This window comes from Agrilus planipennis, unplaced genomic scaffold, assembly GCF_000699045.2.
Source record: "Agrilus planipennis isolate EAB-ADULT unplaced genomic scaffold, Apla_2.0 scaffold220, whole genome shotgun sequence".
Classification (NCBI taxonomy): domain Eukaryota; kingdom Metazoa; phylum Arthropoda; class Insecta; order Coleoptera; family Buprestidae; genus Agrilus; species Agrilus planipennis.
The window spans coordinates 498070-501284 of NW_020439189.1; the positions used below are offsets into that span (position 1 = coordinate 498070).

The following is a 3215-nucleotide window of genomic DNA, read 5'->3' on the forward strand; positions in this document are numbered from 1 at the left end:
AAAAAATAAAGAGGTTAACTCAAAGATTGCCTCACATATTGGGAAGAATTTACATATATCTAAAGATCATCCTCTATCATTAGTCCGACAAAAAGTTGTAGATTATTTTTACAAAGCATTTGTTAACTCTCGTGGTAATCCAGTGTTTGCAGTTTTTGATAATTTGTCACCCATTGTCACTCAGGAACAAAACTTTGATAGTCTACTTGTTCCTAAAGACCATCCTTCAAGATTAAAAAGTGACTGTTACTATATAAACAATGATTATTTATTAAGAGCTCATACCACAGCCCATGATTCGGAGTTAATAAAATCTGGCTTAGACAATTTTCTTGTTATTGGTGATGTTTATCGAAGAGATGAAATAGATAGAACTCATTATCCAGTTTTTCATCAGGTTGATGTTGTTAGACTTAAAACTAGAGAACAATTATTTCCTGCTGATGAATCCTTAGAATTATTTGAAAGTGGAAACAATACAACTAATACTGGGATTCAAGAGAAACAGGCATGCCACACCTTGGAAGCAGTAAAATTAATGGAGCATGAACTCAAAAATACTTTAGAAGGATTGGCCAAGACTCTGTTTGGTATGTTCATAGTGAATTTTTAAGCCTTATTTTTATAATTTGTGTATTACCAGGTAGTGATATTAGATTTCGATGGACTGACTCCACATTTCCATTCACTCAACCATCATGGGAGCTAGAGGTGCATTATAATAATCAGTGGCTAGAATTACTTGGTTGCGGAATTCTTCAACAGCCTATTTTATACAGAGCCGGTGTTCTTAATAAAATAGGTTGGGCTTTTGGTTTGGGTTTAGAAAGAGTTGCAATGTGCATATATCAAATACCAGATATTCGCCTTTTCTGGTCTCAAGATTCAGGCTTTTTAAGTCAGTTTAAAACAAGCGATCCAAATGCAAAGATTATTTATAAGCCAGTGAGTCAATATCCTCAATGTATAAATGATATAAGTTTTTGGTTGCCTGACGATGCTCAAGAATTTTCATCCAACGATTTTTACGACATTGTTCGAAGTATTGGAGGTGACATCATTGAGCAAGTTTCATTGGTAGATGAATTTTTTCATCCCAAAACGAAGAAAACCAGCCATTGCTATAGGATTGTTTATAGACATATGGAGAGGACATTGACTCAAGCAGAAGTTAATCAGGTACATAAAAAAATTGCTATGCAAGCAACTAAATCACTTGGAGTTACTGTTCGTTGATGCATCCCTCATTTTTTTTTACTTTTATTATTACTAAGTACTCCAAATTATTCGCAAAATTTTTTCCTAATGTAGATAATTGTAAATAAATTTTTAATGTTTGATTGTGGTATTATTTCAAATTATTTCTAATAAAATTCAGTGTTTTTTCTTTTTGTGGGAAACGTGAATTTTTCATAGAAGTGTATGCAATTGAACTAAAATTGACTAAATTCACATGCTGAGGCAACCCTTAAATATTTATAGTTTAAAATGAATAAGGACTTTTCTTATACATATATTAACTAACGTAGATTAAAATGAGATTATCAATAAGTAGAAAAAGTTATTTATTCTGTGAGAAAGTAAGTGACAATCTACAAATTATTGACTTTGAACTTGTTGATTTTGTCATGGTTACTGAAGTAATATGTGAAAGAAAATGTCTGATCCAACTAAGAAATATAACAATTTATACCAAGACCTTCAATCAGCTATTGAAGAAGATAAAATGTATTGGATTAGGAATGATGCCAAGATTAAAGCAGTTGAAACAACTACTAACTATGAGGAATTTAGGTAACATTTTATTTAATTACTTTGCTGGTGACTGTAATTGACGCAATGGATTTATTTTTAAAGACAAAAAGTTGCTGTAGCTCATTTGCAATCCATGAATGCATCAGAAATTAAACAGAAGAAAACATTATCATGGAATAAGATAACCAGTGAAAATAAAATTACTCACTAAGTATTAATAAAATATTTAATGATATAAAGGCATTCAATATCAAACTTGATTTTTAAAACACTATAAGCCCACAACCCAATTTCTCCCAATATTTTAAAACTTAAAGTATAGTAACTACGTTAAAATTGATTCAAAGATAACTTTTAACAAGGAAATTATAATAAAATCCAACCTGCATTTTAAATGATTATTTCCTTGGCTGCTGAATAACACAAACGGAAGGCTTATTGGTATGAATTGCTGGTGGTTTTTCCTTATGAATGCTCTGTACAGCTTCTGCAGGGAAATCTGCATTGCCTTTAGGAATGGCACCTGAGATAGTTGTTGTTTTTGGTGGACTAGTAGACACTTTAAGTGAGGTAGTATCTTCTCCTAAGCCACTGGGTTCTCTGTGACCTTTATGCTGGGTAATTCGCATGCCTCCTGCTTTAACTAAAGACAACCTTATCAAATTTATAAAGTACTAAAATTTTTTTATATGTACCTGCTGGTGGGTGGCCTGCCTTAAGTTGACTATCATTATTCAAACTCGACATTTTAACTTATTATAAAAATACAATAAATGCAACAAATAAATGCATCCGTATGGAACAATGAACAAACAACGCAAAATAATTTGTCAGATGACTCTCAAATGGCTTCTATGGATTGACATTGACAGAATTGAAATGGAAGTGTCTTCACTACCCTCTCATTTACAATATACAGCATGTTTTCGTTATTGGTTAGTCTTGGGTTTAATTATTGAAGTAATCAAAACCTCAACTAGCGATAATGTAGATAAGGTTTCACGTTTTAAGTAATTTGCAATCTTCGCTTCTCTTACTCTGTAATTAATTTTTGATCAAACTTCGCTCGTTTCATGTGCGCTTATCAACTATCAAATATCATAGATATACAAGGAGTTATGTTAATGTCATTTGATCGTTATGATCATAGAAGAATTCGCGCAATTTTTTAAAAATTAATGTTTTTTGTTGAAATGAACTTACCTGCTATTGTACACAATATCGTACATAACAATAATTTTCTATTTTTATGTAGTAGTATGTAATATGTAAAGTAATGTTATGTCTATTATTCATTTGCTATTTAATAATTATTTGTTTTATACGTCTTTCAGGAAAGAAAAACACATTTTAACTAATAAACATTAATTTTTACTGAATTTGGTGTCACATTTACACATCAGTACGTTACATATTTGTTAGAGAGAAAGATTAGGCATTTTTTAAAAACAATAACAAGT

At 30.9% G+C, this 3215-nt stretch overlaps 2 protein-coding genes across 2 annotated transcripts; one reads left to right on the top strand and one right to left on the bottom strand.

Annotated features, from left to right (window-relative positions):
* The first annotated feature begins 254 nt into the window (after positions 1–254).
* LOC112905499 (probable phenylalanine--tRNA ligase, mitochondrial) lies at positions 255–1338 on the top strand. The gene is made up of 3 exons (XM_025978059.1): positions 255–341; positions 398–590; positions 644–1338. Exons 2-3 carry the CDS (start codon positions 539–541, stop codon positions 1234–1236), a joined length of 645 nt encoding a protein of 214 aa, XP_025833844.1. The 5' UTR covers positions 255–341; positions 398–538; the 3' UTR covers positions 1237–1338.
* Positions 1339–1967: 629 nt separating this feature from the next.
* On the bottom strand, positions 1968–2606 carry LOC108739167 (death-associated protein 1). Its single transcript, XM_025978058.1, has 2 exons — positions 2451–2606; positions 1968–2398 (listed from the first exon to the last, which is right to left on the bottom strand). Exons 1-2 carry the CDS (start codon positions 2500–2502, stop codon positions 2154–2156), a joined length of 297 nt encoding a protein of 98 aa, XP_025833843.1. The 5' UTR covers positions 2503–2606; the 3' UTR covers positions 1968–2153.
* Positions 2607–3215: the final 609 nt, after the last annotated feature.